This window comes from Zootoca vivipara, chromosome 2 (assembly GCF_965207765.1).
Source record: "Zootoca vivipara chromosome 2, rZooViv2.hap1.1, whole genome shotgun sequence".
In the NCBI taxonomy this organism is placed as follows: domain Eukaryota; kingdom Metazoa; phylum Chordata; class Lepidosauria; order Squamata; family Lacertidae; genus Zootoca; species Zootoca vivipara.
Genome location: NC_142584.1, coordinates 104940998 through 104962255, shown reverse-complemented (window position 1 = coordinate 104962255; position 21258 = coordinate 104940998). Strand labels below are relative to the sequence as shown.

General features: G+C 48.1%; 1 protein-coding gene across 1 annotated transcript; it reads right to left on the bottom strand.

The window, feature by feature from the left end:
- Positions 1-1471: 1471 nt before the first annotated feature.
- LOC118080919 (uncharacterized) lies at positions 1472-20637 on the bottom strand. Its single transcript, XM_035106949.3, has 3 exons — positions 20617-20637; positions 12622-12746; positions 1472-4167 (listed from the first exon to the last, which is right to left on the bottom strand). Exons 2-3 carry the CDS (start codon positions 12707-12709, stop codon positions 2636-2638), a joined length of 1620 nt encoding a protein of 539 aa, XP_034962840.1. The 5' UTR covers positions 12710-12746; positions 20617-20637; the 3' UTR covers positions 1472-2635.
- Between the last annotated feature and the right edge of the window lie 621 nt (positions 20638-21258).

The window sequence follows — 21258 nt, the reverse complement described above, 5'->3', positions numbered from 1 at the left end:
CAAGAGACAAGAGCAGGCACCCCCAAATTGCGGCCCTCCGGGTGTTTTGGCCTACAACTCCCATGATCCCTAGTTAACAGGACCAGTGGTCGGGGAAGATGGGAATTGTAGTCCAAAACATCTGGAGGGCCGAAGCTTGGGGATGCCTGGACAAGAGCCTAAAAAAAAGGACCATCTAGCTCAGGGGTCAGCAAACTTTTTCAGCAGAGGGCCAGTCCACTGTCCCTCAGACCTTGTGGGGGGCCAGCCTATATTTTGAAAAACAGTATGTATGAATTCCTATGCCCCACAAATAACCCAGAGATGCATTTTAAATAAAAGGGCACATTCTACTCATGTAAAAACATGCTGATTCCCGGACCATCCGCGGGCCGGATTTAGAAGGCGATTGGGCCACATCTGGCCCCCGGGCCTTAGTTTGGGGATCCCTGATCTAGCTGAACAGCGGCTCATAAGCACAGCGCCCAGTTTCAAATGGGGTCTCTGTCCTCTCTGCTTTTCCTTTAGTCCTCAGGAAACGAAACCTCCAAGGATTCCTGGGTCTGGAGGGTGCCATCTCCCTCCACGGCAGTTTCGGAAAGCGGGAACTGAGCACAAGAGATTCCAAGATCCAAGCAAAACCAATTTGAGCTTCTCTAACTCAATGCTGCAATCTGACCCTCGGTGGACATTTAGGTTCCAATGCAACTCACGTGGGAGCGCTGCTCAAGGCATAGTTACATGCTCCCCCTACCCGCCACCCCCCCCAAAAATGTTTAGATTATATGTAAAATAAAAAAATTCCTTCAGTAGCACCTTAAAGACCAACTAAGTTTTTATTTCGGTATGAGCTTTCGTGTGCATGCACACTTCTTCAGATACACTTGAAACAGAAGTCAGTCCCTTATGTATATACAGAGGGTGGTGGGGGGAATGGGCTGATGGGAGTGGTAAACCTGTAGATGGCTGTTAATGACTGCTGATGACTGCAATTGGTCCTGCGGGGGGAAAGGCAAGGGCTGAGGCGCTAAAGAAAGCTTGATCATGCATAATGAGATAAGAATCCAATGTCTTTGTTCATCCCAGGTGGCTCCATGGTTTTAAGCTTGGTAATGAGTTCCAATTCAGCAACTTCTCTTTCCAGTCTGTTCCTGAAATTTTTCTGTAATAAAACAGCTGCTTTGAGATCTTGTTTTATTAAAGCAGCTGTTTTATTACAGAAAATTTTCAGGAACAGACTGGAAAGAGAAGTTGCTGAATTGGAGCTCATTACCAAGCTTAAAACCATGGAGCCACCTGGCATGAACAAAGACATTGGATTCTTATCTCATTATGCATGATCAAACTTTCTTTAGCGCCTCAGCCCTTGCTTTTTCCCCACAGGACCAATTGCAGTCATCAGCAGTCGTTAACAGCCATCTACAGGTTTACCACTCCCATCAGCCCATCACCCATTCCCCACCACCACCACCCCACCCTCTGTATATACATAAGGGTCTGACTTCTGTTTCAAGTGTATCTGAAGAAGTGTGCACGCACACGAAAGCTCATACCAAAATAAAAACTTAGTTGGTCTTTAAGGTGCTACTGAATGATTTTTTTATTTTGCTTCAACTCAGACCCTCAGACGGCTATCTACCTGTAACTAGATTATATGTGTTGAAGAAATCAATAAAGCTTTTCCTCCACATTCAAGAGGCTTACCAAAGTTTTACCGCCCTCCCCGCTCCCCAGGTGGATTCCCTAGCATCTAGTGAAGTCTGAGTCCTTCTCAGTTAGGCATCTAAGGTCTGGAGCTCAGTCCTCGGCATGTTAAAGCTTTGTTATCCAGAGTTCAAAGTCACCCACTTTGGGGGGGGGAGGGGCATCTTTAAGAGAGGATTAGACAAATTCATGGAGGATAAGGCTAGCAGTGGCTACTAGCCATGAGAGCAATGTATCCCCCCTTCAACTGTCGGAGGCAAACAAAAACACAAAAAAAACCTCTAGTTGCTGGGAATCACAAGCGATTGCTGCACCCGGGTCCTGCTTGCTGGCTTCCCATAAGCATCCGAATGGCCGCTAGGAGGACAGGATTGCGGGATCCTATAGGAGCCTCCGACCTGATCCATCAGCGCTCCTCTAATAGGGCTGGAGGGGTGGGGAGAAGGGAGTCGGGTGCAATACAGGGAGAGGAAGAGTCAAGTAAAGCTTTTCGTTTCCCAAAACATGGGTTATATTTATACGTACACAGTGTCAAAACAAAAAGGTGAGCAAGACACCCATACGGATTCTAAATCAGGATCAAAACTCCCCGGTGGACATGATTACTAGGTTTTCGCCTCAATAGGCCTTCTTTTCCAAGAACCTCTTTTCCCCCCCGCTATCGAGGCGCATGTCTACAATCTCCTCGCTTATATGCTGCGGTCGCATGTTTCTTTTCCATTGTTATCTTTCCCACCCCAACCCAACCCCCGAAATAATTCCTCAACCACGTGCAGGTCATCCGAGGCTGCCGCAAGAGCTGCGACGTTGCCGCCGCTTCCCCCCGTTAAGCAGAATGCACAAAAGGGATTCCTCTTCCTCGTGTGGATTCTAGACTTGTTTGGTAACACGAGGGAGAGGACGCGCGTCTCCCGTCTCTCTGCCCCCCCTTCCCCACTTCTCTCGCGCCCCCTTAATCTTCCTTTTTCTCGGGGCTCTCCTTCACGTGGCTCCTCTGGTGCTTCAGCAGGTTGGCGCGCCGCGTGAAACCCTTCCCACAGTTGGAGCAGCGGTACGCCTTGGTCCCGAAGTGGGTCCGCTGGTGGATGATGACCTCCAGGGTGGTGCCGAAGCTCCTCCCGCACTCGCTGCACTTGTAGGGCCTCTTCCCCACGTGGGTGCGCTGGTGCTTGAAGAGCTGCGAGGTCTGGCTGAAGTGCTCGGGGCAGTCGGGGCACTTGTAGGGCTTCTCTCCCGTGTGGATGCGCTGGTGCCTCTCCAGGTGGGAGCTCCAGGCGAAGCTCTTCCCGCAGTACTGGCACTTGTGGTTCTTCTCCATGGCGTGGCCCCGCTGGTGCGCCAGGAAGGCCGAGCTGTCGCCGAAGCGCTTGTCGCAGTCGCCACACTTGTAGGGCCGGGCGTGCGAGTGCGTCTTGTTGTGCTGCAGAAGGTGGACCTTCTGGGCGAACTTCTCCCCGCAGGTGGGGCAGGGGAAGGGCCGCTCGCCCGTGTGCACGCGGCGGTGGCGCTCCAGGTGGGAGGCCCACACGAAGCCCTTGCCGCACTCCTCGCACAGGTGCGTGCGCTCGCGGTGGTGGCCCCTCTGGTGGCGCATCAGCGTCTGGCGGCTGCGATAGACCTTGCCGCAGTCCTCGCAGCCCAGGTGGGTCTTCTTGTGCTCCTCCAGCTCCGAGATGAGCGCATAGCTCCGCCAGCAGGCCGGGCAGTTGTAGGGCCGCTCGCCCATGTGGTTGCGCCGGTGCTTGGCCAGGTGGGCGCTCTGGCTGTAGGTCTCCCCGCACTCGGGGCACTTGAAGGGCCGCTCGCCCGTGTGGACCCGCCGGTGCCGCTCCAGGTGGGAGGCCCAGATGAAGCACTTGCCGCAGTCGGCGCACTTGTGGGGCTTCTCGGCCGTGTGGCCCTTGCGGTGGTTCTCCAGGGCTGAGCTCTGCGCGAAGCGCTTCCCGCACTCGGGGCACTTGAAGGGCTTCTCGATCAGCTGCGAGCAGCGGTGCTGCAGCAGGTGGAAGTTCTGGCTGTAGGCCTCGCCGCAGTTGAGGCACTTGAAGGGCTTCTCGCCCGTGTGCATCCGGCGGTGGCGCTCCAGGTGGGAGCTCCAGATGAAGCTCTTGCCGCAGTCCGAGCACTGGAAGGGCTTCTCCCGCGCGGCGTTGGCCTCGCTCCGCTGGCGGCCCCGGGGCGGCGCATGCAGGCTCATCGTGCAGTCCGAGCAACGGCTCTCCAAGCTGTTCTTTAGCCCATGCCCTCGCTGAGTTGCTTTGTCCTTCTTCACCACCGGCATGATCTTGGGTGGTGGTGGCAGTGGTGGTGGCGGCGGCAGCTGCTTGGGCGGTGTGCGGCGCACCACGGGCTTGACTCGCCTGGGGGTGCTTTGAGACGTGCCTGGACGCAGCTCCTCGGGCCCTTCGTCGTCCTCCTCCTCTTCATCGTCCTCCTCCTCTTCCTCCTCTTCATTGTTGTTACTGTTCAGCAGCTTGTCTGCAGCTGGAAAACAAGGCAACCACCTTAGGAAGGCCAAAATGTGCGCATTTATATAACAGTAACACCTATTGATTGCATATGACACCCCCCCCCCCTCCATAGAATCGTAGAACTGTACAGTTGGATGCTGGAAGAATAAGAAATCAAGATAAACTTTTTTATATCAAAGAAAGGAAATGGTTAATTGAATATTTACAATACCGTAATAACCTGCTGTTTTATAATAAGAGTATGTTTTTAAAGTAGATGAATAAATTGCCCCACATAAATGAGCAAATTAAGTTAATTTGGATAGGTCGGCAGAAGATATTAAAAATAAATTGAAGGAACCGCAGATAGAAGGGGAAGGAAATCAAGCTCTGAACTGTTCATATGATTGTAAAATTAGTGAAATGTATAAACCTGAAAAGCATAATAATAAATTTTTTTAAAAAAGAACTGTACAGTTGGAAGGAACCCCGAGGGTCATCTATTCCAGCCCCCTGAAATGCAGGAATCTTTTGTCCAATGTGAGCCTTGAACCCATGGCCCTGAGATTTAGAGTCTTGTGCTCTACAGAATAAGTTATCCAGAAGTTGCTACAAAGGAATGCAGTACAAGCATTAACATAGCAGCTGTAAAATCAGCCAAGTCACACCTTAGTTGTAAAACATCAATCAACTCTAACCCATTAGCAGTTTACACCTTCTGACATGGGCAATTAGTTCCCTTTATTGCTACCCAATTTTACAGGTAAACGCATGAAATTCTAACTGCTACAATTTTTTTAAAAAACAGCGGGGGGGGGGGTCTTTGGCCTTTGCATTATCTTATATTTCACAACCTTGGATCCCCAGATGTTTTTGAACTACAACTCCCATCAACCCTGACCAATGGCCATGCTGGCTGGGAATGATGGGAGTTGTAGTCCAACAATGTCCAAGGACCCAAAGTTTAGAAAGGCTGTATTACTAGCATCTTGACTTTTTTGTAAGCCGTTTGGGGGCGGTGCACGGGGTTAGAGTCGTGGACTAGGACTTGGGAGACCAGGGTTCAAATCCCCATTCAGCCATGAAGCTCACTGGCGTAACCTTTGGCCAATCTCTCTCTCCCTCCCTAACCTACCTCACAAGGTTGTTGTGAGGAGAAAACGAGAAGAGAACCACACAGGCCACTTCTGAGCTCCTTGGAGGAGTGATATATAATTGTAAGAAATAAAAATTGCTTTTGGAATCAGGATACAAACTCAAGCTGGCTTCCGGTTTAGCGCCAGCGCCGTCCGGTGGGGTTTGTCTCGATCTCCGAGGCAGCCCGACTTTGCGAGGGGGGGGAAGCAGCGGGGGCGACGCTGCACCCCATAGAGCCCTATACCGAGCGTTATAGGGACGAAAAGTCTCAGCGGAGCCCCAATTTGGACTCCCCAACTCTCTGGTAGGCTCTAATAAGAGCTCCAGAGCGAGGAGGGTTGTAGTCGCGGGGCCATTTTGAGCACCATTGTTGCCTTCGCAAAGAGAAGCTCCGTTCCGGAGGCGGAGAGCGCTGAATACTTCCAAAGAAAAAGGATTCAAAAAATAGATTTCCGTGAGTAAGAAGATTAAAAATTTCTTTTGGGACTTAAATTTGGAGCGGGAGGAGATTTAAAAAACGGAAGCCGATCTCCCCCATATTGATCAAAAGTGGAAACAGTTAAGAAAATACCCATTGCCAAGTTATTTGTGGATTTGTTATATCAATGCATCTGCAAGAACTGTGCTGAAATCCCCCTTGGTGACAAGGTAGAGGGGAGAGTGCGAGATTTAATAAGAGAGAAAAGTCTCTTACTACCGCTGGAATCGGCGGTCCTGATGGGTTCAGCAAGATTTGTGTAATAGGGAGCTTTGAAACAATGTGGATAAACTGAGTTGCAAAAGTTGCTTACGATAACTCCCTTGGATTACAATTTAGAAACAAGTAATGGATTTTAATTTCTGAATACATTGTAACCAGTTTGGAAAAATGGCGATCGAATGAAAAATGCTAACACTTCCTGTGCTCTGGGATTGTACTGTGTCCTTGAGAGGAGTACAAAAATGTCAACATACGATTACACAGTTGGATTTAAAGAAAAAACTCTGAAATTCTTATGGGAACTTACTATTGGAACACATAAACAGATTGCTCAATTAGAGGAAACAAATCGACTTCTTCAAGGGGACAAGGGACAAAAAACGTTGGAGCAAGAGAATAAACAAGAAACAGAGGGAAAGCAAGAAACATGTCAGCTTTTGGACCAAGAGGAAGTCTGCAATGAGAAGAAGGAGGAAAAAGTTTTTGAGCATGTGAATCAGGGGAATGACGCTCCCATGGAAGGGGGAGCAGAAATTATGTCTGGACTTCAGAATACCCATAGGGAACAAAGACTGTGGGAGAGAATTACTTACACTGAGTGGATGATACAAACAATAAAGGGGCAACAGCGAGGGAATGGAAAATTTGGACATGTAAAGTTTCGCAGAAAGGGAGTGGGGTAAATGGAAAAAGGCTTCTTGTTTAAAGGCTGGCTAAAACGGTTTGAAACTGGTTTATGGACTATGGAATTTGCTGATCCGAGAAGGGAGGTGCCGTGAACAGGGGGGGAAGAGGCTAAAATTAGAAGATAAGATTTAAAATGGAATAAGAAAATGATATATAGATTTTAAAAGTAGGAAAGTATGAAAGTTCTTGCAGGAAAATTTAGGCAAGGGAGGGAAAGTAGAATAGAGATGTGTGTATTTTTCTTTTTAGATTTGAAAGGAGATTATTAGTATAGCTGGGAAGAATGAATAATGGGATAGCGGGGTTCTCTAATCCTCCTCCCGTGGTCGTCTCCGTTCTGGGGTTCCCTGGTGGCAGAGGGGGACTCCCGGAGTGGGAGGGAGGGGGGGAGGGGGAGAACCAGCTGGAAAAAGAGCCATCTCTTCCTATCTTCCGTACCCTGGAGGCTCTCAGTGGCAGGGAGAGTTTTGGGGTGTGGGGAGAAGGAAGGGAATGGAAGGAGATATATAAGTAAACAAATAAAAAAATTATTGATAATTTGATTAATTGGCTAAATGGATAATTTTAAATTAAATGAGATTAGAATGGTTGGTAAATAGTGAAAACTGTAAAGATGGAGTTAGCAAATGAAAATCAATAAAGGGGGGGGTCTGGGGAAGCCCAATAGACAATGTTTAGGAAATTAGATTAGATTTGAATTTTTGATGTTATGTGTTTTGTTTTTATTTTTATTATATGCTGTGGTTTCCCCCCCCCTTTTTTTTTTGCTATTATTTTTATTCTCTTTTTTTCTTTTTTTTTCTTATCGTTTTTGGAATGTCGTGTTATGTATGTGTATGGTCTTCGTTATTATGCAAAATTTTATTATGTAAAATTAATAAAAATTAATTAAAAAAAAAGGATACAAACTCAAGCTTAACACTAAAAAGTCACGGTGACTGGGGGGGGGAGTGTAAAAAAAAGGGTTACTTCCACTTTAATTTTTCTTCCAAGTATTTTAAAAGGCTGCAGGCAAAGTATTTTTGTGTGTGTGTGTGCAGCATTACAAGCACTTTAATAACAACACGAAGAAAAGGATGGGCATATGTGATAAGAAAACAGAAAAGATGATTAAGTCCAGAGCTCTCCAACATATGAAGTACTATAGTTGTGCCATATAAATAGTAATTACATTTATCTTATTTCAGGTCTACATACCGCCTGATGGTAAAAAAACAAAAAAACCCTGAGAGTGGTTTGCAAAATGTACCGGTATGTCTTTCCCTGTTCTACTGCATTAAAAACAGAATCATCACAAGCAACCATCCCTATCAGTTGTGGGGGAACCTTTGGCCCTCCAGATGTTGCTCAACTACAACTCCTATCGGCCCCAGCAAACCTAGCTCACGGCCAGGCGTAGTGGGAGTTGTAGTTGAGCAACATCTGGAGGGCCAAAGGCACCCCACAGCTGATCTACGTCAAGGAACAGAAAACAAAAACTCCACACACAAAATGTCTGGGATGCTAAGACTGGCATACAGGAGTTCTGGAACTCTGGACAAAAACAAGGGCAGGGGACTCGGAAGAGATTGGCATCTTGCAGCACAGGAATGGGACTGAGTGGGCTCAGGGTGGCCAAGAAAGGAGCTTTAGGGTGTAGGAAAAAATGGGGTGAAGGCGATGGCAGGAAAGTCCCTGGGAGGGTAATTAAAGCCACAATCGCTCCGTATATTTAAAGCACTATGATCCTGCTTTAAACAGGTGTGGTCTTTCCTCCCCACATAATTCCAGGAACTGTAGCTTGCTAGGGGGGGTGAGAGTTGTTGAGGGGGGGGCACTATTCTCTTCACAGAGCTACAATTCCCAGAGTCCCCTAGGACTGGATGGGTTGCCTGCTAAACCACTCTGGGAACTATCGCACTGGGAGGGGAATAGGGGTCTCTTAACAGCTCCCAGCACCCTTCGCAAACTACAGCTCCCAGAAGGCGCAGTGCAGATGTGGCCCAAGATGGTATCCCACAGGAACTAAAATAAAAAAAGGAAGCATCTGATTGGCCCATGTTAGAAGAGGATGCTGGACAAGATGGGACAAGAGCGCCTTATGAAGATGAAACGTGAGGTTGTAGGAAACTGGGACTCTGCCAGCATGGGAAAAGGAGCAAGAGTGAGGAGGGTGGGCATAGGAAATAGGAGACGGCGGCAAAACAAGAACCTGCTAAAGAACACAGCTGGCAAAACGAAACCCAAATCCAAAAAAATAAACACTCACCAGGAAGAACAGGGAATAAGTCAACTGTAACGTCAGTCCCTGTGTTCCTTGCCTCCATTGAAGCAGCCTGCCTCCCTCCTCCAACTTCCTCTCAGGGAGGCAGCTGAGGGAGGGAGAAGGGCAATTTATTGGCTGGAAAGGGCACGCACTCTCTTTGTGGGTGGGGTCTTTGAAGAGCATCCCCTGGGGCATATGGGGAGGCAAGCCAAGGTGCTTAAAGGACTCTTTAACACAAACCCAGGCTCCTTTCTCAAGTGCCCAATCTCTTAGTCCTGCAGGACACTCCCACCCCATGCCCCCAAGGTAAAGGAAATGCAAACTGTCTCCAAATCTCTGTGGATAACAGCAGGGATGTAGGTCATCCACAGGCAGAAAACTGGAAAAAAAATAGCTGGGAAACAAAGGCATTAAATGGCCCGTTTCTTATTAGAAAAGAAAGCTAGATGGATCGTCAAGCGGCAAGAATAGTAACAGGACCTAAAGGAGGAACCTGTGCTTGATTTCTCAGCACTGCTGTGGAACCAGCAGACAAATTGGTTCCAGGTGCTATGGAAGCCTTGATGGCCAGAGAAAGCTGCTTCCTTAAAGGGTTGCAGAAAGTATAGGGTACTTTCCCCCCAAGTTTACATACCGGTACCCAGCGAAGAGGTTCTGTGTTATGCCAAGTTAGTAAAAAGTGCTTTGTTTGATGCTGAACAGAAAGAGAGGCCTCTCCCATTTTTATTGGGTTATAACCGTTTAGATCAGCCTTTCTCAACCTTGCATTCCTGAATGTTGCTGGATCACAACTCCCATCATCCCTAGCCAGCATGGCCAGCGGTCAGGGATGATGGGAGTTGTAGTTCAGAAAAAAACCATCTAAGGACCCGAGCTTGAGAAAGGCTGGCTTTTGACATAAAACCTACATCAGAAACAATAGAGATATACTCAAATATGGTAATGTAATTAAGAAGATGACAGAGATATGGATGAAGAAAGCGCAATATATATGATGATGACTTAGAAAACCGAGGTGGTAAAAGGAGGAAGTTGTGTTCGGCAGAACAATGGAATGTATATAGTAAACAGTAATAGAAATGTAAAAGATGAATTGCTTTATTGATGATCATTTTTCTTTTCTGTATACAGTCGTACCTCGGGTTGCGAACACCTCGGGTTGCAAACACCTCGGGTTGCAAACACCTCGGGTTACGAACTGCGCAAACCCGGAAGTATTTTCGCCATGCGCGCGTGCGCAGAAGCGCCACACGCATTTGCGCATGTGCAAAGCGCGAAAATAGCGCTTTGCGCATGCGCAAAATGGCGTTTTCGGGTTACGAACTGCGACCCGGAATGGATCGCGTTCGTAACCCGAGGTACCACTGTATTTGTAATTTTGTGTTTGAGAAAACAATAAAAATTTATTTTTTTAAAAAAAAGAAAGAAAGGCTGCCTTAAATAATAGAGTTCAGTCTTTAATGCTTAATGTTTGATAACACTTTTATATGTGTTGGAAGCTGCCCAGAGTGGCTGGGGCAACCCAGTCAGATGGGTGGGGTGCTAATAATGCTAAATAATATAATATAATATAATATAATATAATATAATATAATATAATATAATATAATATAATATAATATATTCTGGAAACCTGTTTCCTAAACCTATGGATGATACAGAATGTGTAGCCAGGTTTTCCAAGTTTAATGAGCAGGCCTTTTCATACCTAGGATTCTGTCTTCTCAAACGTTAGATCTGGAGCATCGTACATGTCACACAAGACAACATCCATCTTAAAAGAATCCTACGGATCTCACAGCAGCTTCATGCTCCGCCTGCAGCTGCAATTGGTGCTTGCAAAAAGTGAGCCCCACAAAAGCGGAACTTGCTTCTGCATAAGCAGGCCCAGAAGGGGGATGAAAACCGAGGCGCTGAGCGACTCAACACCCCAGCCCTATCCATACTTCCACACCTTCATTGCAGCATCTTCCATGAGTGTCGTATGGGATTGCAAACCCGACACAGGTTGTTTTGGGTGTTCTGGCACAGGTGAGGCATGGAAGCCAGCCTCAGGGGGGGGGGGCGGGGAGCCAAGGTCCACCCTTCTGTGCTTCCAAATTACCAAGAAAGGTATCCTTCCCCACTGTCCTGGCAGGCATTGGCTCAGTTCCTCAGTCCTGACAAGTTAGGCTTATAGAACTGTACAGCTGGAAGGGGCTCCCCAAGGGTCATCTAGTCCAACCCCCTGCAATGCAGGAATCTCAGCTAAGGCTACTGGAACAACTTCTTGCTGGCACTGAAACCCAGAAGATGCTGCTGTTAGAAGCTGGATCCTTGAGTCTGGAACGTAACCACAGACTTTACGGAGGTCATTTTTCGCTCGGGTATTAACTTTGGGAATTAAGCGAAAGGACTGCGTGAGGGGGAGAAGTGGGCTCCCCCCCCCCGGGCACAGAGTAGCTTTCCCACCGACCATTTTCACGGACAGGGGCCTCGCCCTGCTACTGGTGGCAGCAATACTTAGAACATGCGCGAGGTGGGGGTGGTTTGGGCTCCCATCCGCTCCAGCATGGCCTGCGGTCAGGGATGATGGAAAGATGCAACCTCCAGCAACATCTGGGGAGTCGGAACAGGCTCCTCATCCCTAGGCTGGGGGGGGGGGATTTCTGAACTCCCTGTTCAAGTCGGTGAGAGCAGCCAGGGGAGAGGTCTGACTGAAGTCCTCGTACGCCTCACGTCCAGCACGTTGCGTCAAAGCAAGCGAGAGTTGTTGTGCAGGGACTAAGCACACACATTTGGGCTTATGCAGCCTGTTCGACAGGTTTTGGACCTGCCAGGGTTTCGGCCTATTTGGAATGTTATTCCCTAGGGAGGGATGTTGCTCGTAATGCAAAACCAACAGGTTCCCTAGACTACGGCAAGGCGGGAGGAGCTCCTGTCAAACAGTGCCTAGAAAACTGGCATCGGAACCTCACTATCTGAAATGTTGTGCTTGTACCCCATTTGCTCCTCGAAGTGGGAAAGCTGTGTGTCTTTTTCCCAGTCAAGCTTTTCATTTGTTACCTGGGAATTTAAAACATGTGCAATTGTGACTATAAGCTGTAACCTGGTACATTTCTGCTTCTTAATCATAATACAGTGGTACCTCTGGTTAAGAACTTAATTCGTTCCGGAGGTCCGTTCTTAGCCTGAAACTGTTCTTAACCTGAGGTACCACTTTAGCTAATGGGGCCTCCCGCTGCCGCCGCTGTGCAATTTCTGTTCTCATCCTGAGGTAAAGTTCTTAACCTGAGGTACTACTTCCGGGTTAGCGGAGTCTATAACCTGAAGCGTTTGTAACCCAAGGTACCACTGTAATAATAATAATATTTTTATTTACACCCCATCCATCTGGCTGGATTTCCCCAGCCACTCTGGGCAGCTGACCGCATACATGAGATCTTACCTCTGCTATGAGTCCAATTGCCGAATCTCTCAGACTATTCTCATCTAAGGATAAGGAGTCTGGGGGTCTCTTGTGGCTTTTTTTCTCCCTTCCTGGGAGATTCCCACTGCTTCCCCCCTTTTATTTCAGAACAAAGAACACCACTTCCCTGAACATGTTTATCAGTGATAGCTGCTGTTAAGGGGAGGCAAAAAGAGAGATAGTCTTTATAGTGTGCAAAAAGGGGGGGGGGGACCACATACGAATGGAAGAGGATAACCAATACAAAGCGGAAGGGAAATGGGATCCTTACCGAGAGACATCAGCGTCTCGTAACTCTCCTGCATGACATCTCGATATAGTGCCCTCTGACGCGGGTCAAGGTACACCCATGGCTCCATGGCAGAAAGAGTTGTGTTCTCAGGAATCCAGCAGCACCTGCCAACAACAAATGAAACCCATTCAACCTCTGCCTCTTTATTGGAATGTACTACTTAGGGGTGGCTTAGCTGCGACCCTCAGGATACCATTAAACAATATCTCCCATCATCTCAGACCGTTGGCCGTGCTGGCTGGGGGCTGGTGGGACTGCTATGCCTTAGTGTGGTGCATGCTATAGTTATCTCTCGCTTGGACTACTGCAATGCGCTCTACATGGGGCTACCCTTGAAGGTGACCCGGAAATCTACCACTAATCCAGAATGCGGCAGCTAGACTGGTGACTGGGAGTGGCCGCTGAGACCACATAACACCGGTCTTGAAAGACCTACATTGGCTCCCAGTACGTTTCCGAGCACAATTCAAAGTGTTGGTGTTGACCTTTAAAGTCCTAAACGGCCTCGGTCCAGTATACTTGAAGGAGCGTCTCCACCCCCATTGTTCTGCCCAGACACTCCGAAGGCCTTCTGGCGGTTCCCTCGCTGCGAGAAGCCAAGTTACAGGGAACCAGGCAGAGGGCCTTCTCGATATTGGCACCCGCCCTGTGGAACGCCCTCCCGCCAGATGTCAAAGAGAAAAACAACTACCACACTTTTAGGAGACATCTGAAGGCAGCCCTGTTTAGGGAAGCTTTTAACGTTTAATAGATTATTGTATTTTAATGTTCTGTTGGAAGCCGTCCAGAGTGGCTGGGGAAACCCAGCCAGATGGGCGGGGTAAAAATAAATTATTATTATTATTATTATTATTATTATTATTATTATTATTATTAAGAACATTAGCAGAAGCAACAGGTTTCTTTGTCTGGTTGTTTCAGAAAATCACCAGCAGGTTAATGGACAAGACAAGAGAGCCTGGTTAAAGGCCTTTCTGGCAGATTCAGTACACAGTGTTGCAACCTCTGCAGGTGTGCTGGTTTTAAATATATTCCCTGCCTTCTTTCACAAGCATGATAAGAAGTGTTATATGCATACATAGCACTGTTATTCTGAGAGGCCCACAAAAGCACCAAATTAAGGTGGTTTTTTTACAACAAAATGAAAAGCTGGAATTTGGCAAACGGGTACTGAAGCACACCTTAATTGCAAGGTCTGGAAGTAGGACCTTATCCACACACACAAAAAAAACCCCAAACCCCGCATACACATCTGCCACTGATGCTTTCGTTGAGATTCCTGCATTGCAGGGGGTTGGACTGGATGACCCTCGGGACCCCTTCCAACTCTACAATTCTATGATTCTATGAACTGTATAAACATGCTCTACAAACTCACTCATAAGCAGAATTCCAAGAGTGGAAGCCAAAACCCCAGTCTCCAACAGAGTGTAGGCCTGTGGGATCTTTCCACCCCACCCCACCCCACCCCACCCCACCCCGGCAACCACCACACACAAGTGGGATCCAAGTGAGTCCTACTCAGAGTAGACCCATTGGAATTAATGAATGCAAGTTGGTGTTCATATGGTTCAGTGGGTCTACTCTGAGTAGGACTAGCATGGGCTGCAACCCAATTTATTTATTAAACTTTCTTATACCAGTTTCCGGCCCCCATGAGTTTTGCATAAAGCAGCAAAAACTAAACTGGAAAACGCACACTTTAAACAAAAATCAAAGCCTCAAGGAGCAGAGCAAGCCATCAAAAAGCCATGCTGAACAGGTCTGTTTTCACCTCCTGTCTATACAGCGATGAGGGATGTGGCTCTGCCTTTCCTTCTGAAAAGCAATTTCACAGCTGAGGGTGCTGCCACAGAGAAGGCCCCGTCTCACGTTGCAATCTATCAGGGCTTTGATATTTTCAAACTTCCCTAAACATCCAAAGGGAAGGAAACCTCCACTTAGGAATGGCTCTTGACATGTCACCAGCCACTGTATCCAACTTATGTCAGGAAGATACACCTTGACAGATTCTGATTTTTGCAATTGTTTCTTCACACCAAACACCTCCAATTAAAATACTGCTGGGTGTGTGTGAGAGAGAGAGTCCTGTTCCTGTGGATCTTACCCAACAACCCCAGAACGGGAGACAGGAGAGAGGTGGGTGATGCATGCCAGGTTGGAAAGCGTTCCCCCTCCAGACTCTCCTTGTTAAATATGGACTTGATGTGCATTTCTCCTGGTGCTTAGCTGGCTGCAGTGGGCGAGAAGAGAGGCTGCTGTCACTCTAAGCTGAGAGCCTGTTTTAGGACCTCCTCCTTTCTCTCGGGACATCGGGTGGCGCTGTGGGTTAAACCACAGAGCCTAGGGCTTGCCGATCAGAAGGTCAGCGGTTCGAATCCCCACGAGGGGTGAGCTCCTGTGGCTTGTCCCAGCTCCTGCCAACCTAGCAGTTCAAAAGCACGTCAAAGTGCAAGTAGATAAATAGGTACTGCTACAGAGGGAAGGTAAATGGCGTTTCCGTGCGCTGCTCTGGTTCGCCAGAAGCAGCTTTGTCATGCTGGCCACATGACCTGGAAGCTGTACGTCGGCTCCCTCGGCCAATAACACGAGATGAGCGCAGCAGCCCCAGAGTCGGTCACGACTGGACCTAATGGTCAGGGGTCCCTTTACCTTTACCTTTCTCTCACCCACGAAGGAAGCATTTGCACCCAAGGTGAGAGATGGTGTGAATTGGCATTCCTAATATACATCCCAATATGACCAACTTGGATTGGTGTTTTTGCTATTCGGATTCCTTTACTGTGCTTCCACAATTGCATCTTTCTCTCATATTAGGACAGGCATCCCCAAACTGCGGCCCTCCAGATGTTTTGGTCTACAACTCCCATGATCCCTAGCTAACAGGACCAGTGGTCGAGGAAGATGGGAATTGTAGTCCAAAACATCTGGAGGGCCAAAGTTTGGGGATACCTGTATTAGGAGATGCTGTTTTTGTTTTTAATTTACAGAGTCATACCTCGGTTTAAGTTCGCTTTGGTTTGATTACTTTCAGTTTAAGTACTCCGCGGACCGTCCGGAACAGATTAATCCACTTTCCATTACTTTCAATGGGAAAGTTCTCTTCAGGTTAAGTACGGACTTCCAGAACCAATTACACTCATACTTTGGGTTAAGTACGCTTCAGGTTGAGTACTCCATGGACTCATTTGGAATGGATTAATCCACTTTCCATTACTGTCAATGGGAAAGTTTGCTTCAGGTTAAGTACAGACTTCCGGAACCAATTGTGTACTTAAACCGAGGTACCACTGTAATCGTGATCGTGAAGCTGAGGCTCCAATACTTTGGCCACCTCATGAGAAGAGAAGAATCCTTGGAAAAGACCCTGATGTTGGGAAAGATTGAGGGCACTAGGAGAAGGGGACGACAGAGGACGAGATGGTTGGACAGTGTTCTCGAAGCTACGAACATGAGTTTGACCAAACTGCGGGAGGCAGTGGAAGACAGGAGTGCCTGGCGTGCTATGGTCCATGGGGTCACGAAGAGTCGGACACGACTAAACAACAACCACCACTGTAATGGCTTCTTTTCTTGGGAGGCTTTTGTAACTCAGCTCCACCGTGGGAAAAGCAGCATACGAAACACTAAATGGTTTTTTTTAATTTTTTAAGAAACAAAAACCCTTAAGTAGCCGAACGCTGCACTGGCAACTCAGGACAGTGCAACCGCAACATAGCGGCGCCGTGCATGAGTCTGATAGGGGAGGCATGTTGGGGCAGGAAACACCAAGATGCCCCACTTAATACACAGAGGAAATTTCTACTACATTTAAAATGCCGCCCACTGCCCATGCCCCATTGTTGAAGTGCTTGCAAAGCTCTAGCCCTTGTGCAGGCATCCATCTCATTGGACTGTTCCTGGTTTCCATGGAGGCCAGATTCAATACAGAACAGGCTTCACTGCTCTTTAAGGATGTTTACACTACTGGGCTTAGACTAATTCAACAGCCATGCCCCCCCCTCCCAACAAGAAACCCTGGAGATTGTGGTTCTACAGGGAGCGGAAAAGGTCTCAGAAAATCCTGTCCAATTCCACAAAGGTGGGGGCCACAGAGTTTCTTTCCAAAAACAGTGTCTGGCTAAACCTTTTAGCTGCTTATATTCTCTGCACTGTGGCTTTAGCTTAGGAATGTCTTCGGCTCTCTTCAAGTAATAAAAAGCTGTCCCAAGTCTTGCTTATTTCGCCTTCTAACTCCAGAGGTAATGTGAATTTTTCAATTTCATTTTTAGATTCTGGGCCTTCTCCTGTTCAAGGTGTGTGCAGACTGCCATTCTTCGTCCCCTCAGTACCACCACCCAAAAAACCTGCCATATATTGGAATCTTCTAGCTGCACGACAGGACCCTGTTGTTTTGCCGACCCGAATGCGGATGGTTTGATCCTATTAATCTGGCATGGGCAAACTCCGGCCCTCCAGATGTTTTGGAACTACAATTCCCATCATCCCTAGCTAACAAGACCAGTGGTCAGGGATGATGAGAATTGTCGTCTCAAAACATCTGGAGGGCCGGAGTTTGCCTATGCCTGCTCTTAATACAGGAGTGTGTGGGAATCTGTGGTCCGTCAGGTGCTGATGGAGACTACAATTCCCATCATCCCTGGACCTTGGGTCACCCTGACTGGGGCTGCTGGGAGTCCCGATGATAGATATAGAACAGGCATCCCCAAACTTGGCTCTCCAGCTGTTTTGGGACTAAAACTCCCATCATCCCTAGCTAACAGGACCAGTGGTCAGGGATGATGGGAAATGTAGTCCCAAAACAGCAGGAGGGCTGAGCTTGGGGGTGCCTGATATAGAAAATCGCAGGTTCCCTATTCCCAGTCTAGAAGATTCCCTCCCGCTGCTTACGCAGGCTGCGATTGGCTACGTTGCACGACAGGCCTGTCCCAAACCAATCGGGGAGCTTCCAGCTGAGCAGAGATTTGAACCCACATCTCCCACACCCAAGCTTAGCATTCACTGCACCAGCCCAGCCACAGCAACTGGAGAGCAAGAGCTATATAGTATGCAGTGTGTTAGGATAGGAAGCCGTTTTATACTGACACAGAGATGCAGGGGATCGAAACTGGGACCTTCTGCATTCAAAGCAGAGCCTTTGGTCCTTCCCCCTGAACTGGGGCTGGCGTGATTTAGGCTTGAATCCCAGCTTGGAACCCAAAGTATCAGCTAGAACAGGCCGCTCACTCTCCTTGGCTAGCCTACCTCGCAGGGTTGGTATGAAGAGGGGGAAGGGGGAAAGCGACCATGCACTCCACCCTCAGCCCCTTGGAAGAAACGAGGAATATTTATCATCAACAACAGCACCTCGCAGATGAATATCGCTGACGGATTCGAGCTCCCTGTGGGCATCATAACCCTCCCGGCAGATTTGAAAGCTGACCTCTTGCTGATTTTAATTTGATATATACAAAAGGGTGGAATATCAAAAGGCAGAGAAAATAAGAGCAGATAAAGGGTTGGAGAGCCACACACAAACCATTACCCAATCCAGCGCATGCTTATTTGCACAGCGGCCATACTTATTTGGATTGCTAATTTCTTCCGCAATCCGCTATTGGTTAGTCAGGTAAAGAGCCTGCAAAGAGGGTGTGTGACCAGTTGCAGTTTAGCTCTCCCAAGATTGGGAGGGAATGCTTTCTTTAATAAAAAAAATACAAATAAAAAATGGGGGTAACCAGCCAGAAATTGTGATGCCTCATGTTAAAGAGATTCCACCCTGCCTCCAAACTGGCTCCCTTCAGGAGTTTTGAACTACAACTCCCAGTTGGCTGGAGCTGATAAGAGATGTACGGTAGAATCATAGAATCATAGAGTTGGAAGAGACCACAAGGGCCATCCAGTCCAACCCCCTGCCAAGCAGGAAACACCATCAAAGCATTCTTGACATATGGCTGTCAAGCCTCTGCTTAAAGACCTCCAAAGAAGGAGACTCCACATGGAGACTCCATGTGGTCTAAGACAGTTGGAGGGCGCCAGGTTGGCAAATTCTGCCTTATGCAGTTCACCTTCAGAAGTCCAGCTCGAGATATTTAGGGCAACTCAAGGCATAAAGTCCAAACGGTGCTATGTCCTACACCGCAAGGGTTCAAAAGCAGATTGAAAACGGAGAGATCTGTGCACGCCGAAGCCTTATTTATAATAATATTGTTCAAGGTGCTGCAAGTTCTTTGTTCATAATTTGTTTGCTTTAGCGAGGCATGAGCTTTTGTGAACCAGAAACCACTACATCAGAGAGGCATCATCTGATAAAGCAGGCTCTCCTCCAGGAAAGCTTAGGGCATAATGAAGCGCAACATTCTTGTGGATTTTGACACAACAGACTAGAACAGGCATCCCCAAACTTCGGCCCTCCAGATGTTTTGGACTACAATTCCCATCATCCCTGACCACTGGTCCTGTTAGCTAGGGATCATGGGAGTTGTAGGCCAAAACATCTGGAGGGCCGCAGTTTGGGGATGCCTGGACTAGAATGTCAAGCAGGGGGTAGCTAAGTGGTCATGCATCATATGTTGCTGTCTGAACTACAACTCCCATCAACCCTGGCCTAGGTTGGCTAGGGCAGATAGGAGCTGGAAGCCCCAAAACATCCAGGGGGTTAGCACCCTTGTTCATCTACACAGGGTTTCCAAACCTGGCTCTCCAGCTGTTGTTGGACTACAACTCCCATCATCTGTAGATAGCAGGACCAGTGGTTAGGGATGATGGGAATTATAGTCCAACAACAACTGGAGACCCAAGTTTGGGAAATCCTAGACTAGGTAGAATAACTGGAAATTTGCCTCCATATTTTACCCTATGCTAAGACCAGCTCTGTTCTTCCAAGTCATCTTCTAACAAGGCTTCTTCCATTATTGGATTTTTTAAAAAAAGTTTGCATGTTTTCATACTTTGCCAATTTCTTCTGTTAGCGCTTGAGCAGAAGGCAAACTTGGCTACTTCAGAAAATAGAATCATAGAATTTTATTGTTGGAACTGAGCTATCCCGCAGCATCTCAGGGATCACTCTCAGCAACTTTTAAAAACACATACAAGTGCAAATAAAATATTGCAATAAGCATAAATACAGCAGTATGTGATACTGGTTAATTTATGAGATTTCAAATTGCTCTGCTCATACCATAAGGGCCCCTGAGAGCTTAACTCCCAAGGCCATGTAAGAAATCTCTTTTTCAAAAATCTTGTAAGAATTACTAATTATTCTTGGAAGCAGTAGCAGTGTGAAGACTAGATACCAAGCAAGAAAACTTAACATGACAAAGGTGGGCGTAACTTCTGATACAAACGCGGGCAGGGACGCTGTTTTATTCTCCCCCCCGCCTCCGTATTAAAGTAACCCACAAGAAAGGGCTAGGAGTCTCTGCGTGCGGATGAACAGAGAACGCGCTCGGCCCCATTAAGAGCGCTCGACCACAAAAAAACAAAACCCGGATCGCTTGCAAATTAAAACTTTTGTGCGTGCTGCAACACGCTTACGAGGCTACCCAGAAAACTAAATCCGGGCCTTAACCCCCAAATCTATAGGGACAGATTGGAAACTGCTTGCTCCGATTCCACTGCAGGAGGACGCAGAAGCCCAATTCGATTTGGCCATTGATCTTCTAAGGAGGAAAAAAAAGTCTCATTTTCTCTCCCTCCCACCGGCGGCCAATTTGGCGCTCGCCCTTGTTCCCAGTCCCACCCACCCCCTGCAGCAAAATGGGCCGAGGCTTAATCACTCCCCCCTCTTCCCCTTTAAAGGGCTCCCCACCCCACCCCCCAACCGGCAGAAGGGCTTTGCTTTGCCATCCCTTCCCTCCCACCCCCCACCATGGAACAAAAAAAAAGGAGGGGGGGAGGAGGGATCAGGGCCAATTAGTCGGCAATCCCTCCAGGCCTCGATCCCGCGCGCCGCCCCTCCCTCGCCTCTCCGCGAGGATCCTCGCCTTTGGTCACCTGCAGCGCGGCTCCGGCAAGTTTGCAAATCGGGGGGTCGTCCCTGCTGCGTGTTGTGGGGTGGGGGGTAGAAAAGGAGAAGCAGAAGCAGAAGCAGCAGCCGCTTCAGCTTAATCCGGATGTGCAGCGGCGGCTGACTCAGGAAACTCCGCCTCTCTCGGTGCGGGGCTGCCGATCGGCGGCGGCGGCAGAGAAGGGCTCAGCTCGGGCGCCTGGCAGCAGGAAGGGGAGCCCTCTGCTGGGCGAGGACCCCCAGATCGGGATCGCGACTGGCTCTTGCAGCGAGGGGGGTTTGGCGGTGTGTGGATGAAAGATGGGGTGGGTGAAGAAGAGCTTGCTCTCTTAAAAAATTAAAATAATAAGATCCTATCTGGAATATATGTACTGTATATACTGTATGTATGGTATGTCTTCTGGACTTGTTGCTGCTCTCAACGGAGTTTCCTCCGCGGGTTACCTTAAAATGTTTCTTCTCGACTTGCGCGTGCGAGTTTTCCAGCGAGGGGAAAAGGTGTGTGTGTGTCCCCCCCCCCCCAGTGGAAAAAGAATCTCCGTCGGCGTTCTAGATCTTTGGGCGCGTTCTAGAAGACGAGCGGTTTCGGTGCGTTCTAGGGAATCCTTACCGCTGGAGGGAAATCGGAG